This window comes from Acanthisitta chloris, unplaced genomic scaffold (genome assembly GCF_000695815.1).
Source record: "Acanthisitta chloris isolate BGI_N310 unplaced genomic scaffold, ASM69581v1 scaffold5515, whole genome shotgun sequence".
NCBI classification, from domain to species: domain Eukaryota; kingdom Metazoa; phylum Chordata; class Aves; order Passeriformes; family Acanthisittidae; genus Acanthisitta; species Acanthisitta chloris.
This window is the reverse complement of record NW_008674179.1, coordinates 14541-15488: the sequence shown is the minus strand read 5'-3', so window position 1 is coordinate 15488 and position 948 is coordinate 14541. Positions and strand designations below refer to the sequence as shown.

General features: G+C 35.1%; 1 protein-coding gene across 1 annotated transcript; it reads right to left on the bottom strand.

The window, feature by feature from the left end:
- Positions 1–262: 262 nt before the first annotated feature.
- ACN9 (ACN9 homolog (S. cerevisiae)) lies at positions 263–641 on the bottom strand (the record flags this gene model as incomplete). The annotated part of the gene is made up of 1 exon (XM_009075226.1): positions 263–641. A coding segment is annotated over one exon (204 nt), but the record flags the coding sequence as incomplete, so codon positions are not given.
- Positions 642–948: the final 307 nt, after the last annotated feature.

Sequence of the window (948 nt, the reverse complement as noted above, 5' to 3'; positions counted from 1 at the left end):
TACCATAACTTTGTTCTTTGTCTACTGAATCCACATCAGAAAACCAATGCTAATTGCATCTTTTCCATTAAGGAAGAGAATTATATACAAAGAGAAAGATGTTTTTCCCTATAGGTGCCAAGAGTACAAAAAAATCGCCAAATTAACAACTTCATATTTTAAAAAGTCAATTTACTTTTACTTAATTCTTTTGGTCTTTACCTTCCATTAGGAGGAAAAATAAGCAGAAAAAGATGCTGCAATTAACATAAAAGTGTTGTAATTATTTCATTTTCACATTTATTCTTGCACAGAAAGCCAAATGCCCAGACACATCCATTTCAGACAAGTTATGGCATCAGCAGTGCCCATTATTTCACAGAAACCACAATCAAGTCCAACTGGAAAAGGAAGTTTCAAAATGCTTCCATATGCACTAAAACAATTTTTTAAATCTTCTATTTTTTTTGTTCTGAGTCTTTAGAAATGGTTATTTCCTTGTTAGGTTTGGTAGCCTCATCCATCAGCTCCTTCAGTTGCCCAATCTGTTCATCACGGAAGTCATCAAGTTTTTCTTCTGTGAGCTGGATTCCATACACAGACTTTTCTCTCAAGTTTTGCTTGTCCTCATTAATTTGCTGCTGTATCAATGCTGCGTAGTTCTAATGAGGAAGGAATATAAATGTCACAAAATTGACAAATGCAGGTCAACATTTGAAAAGCATTTTACTGTAATAAGGACAGATACCTCTGCATTGCACACTCATTCCCCAAAGGAAAAAAAAAGAAAAGGATAGCCCCCCTTTCTGCACTGTTTGGAACATATACGTTTGTTCAGACTTACTTACAATCCTGTTACCACAGAAAGCATTTGGACCACATTTACTTAGATAACAGCATTTATGTCAGTGGACAGGCAACACAGTCAGGATGTATTACATCATTACCAAGCTAAGAACCATCAGAAAA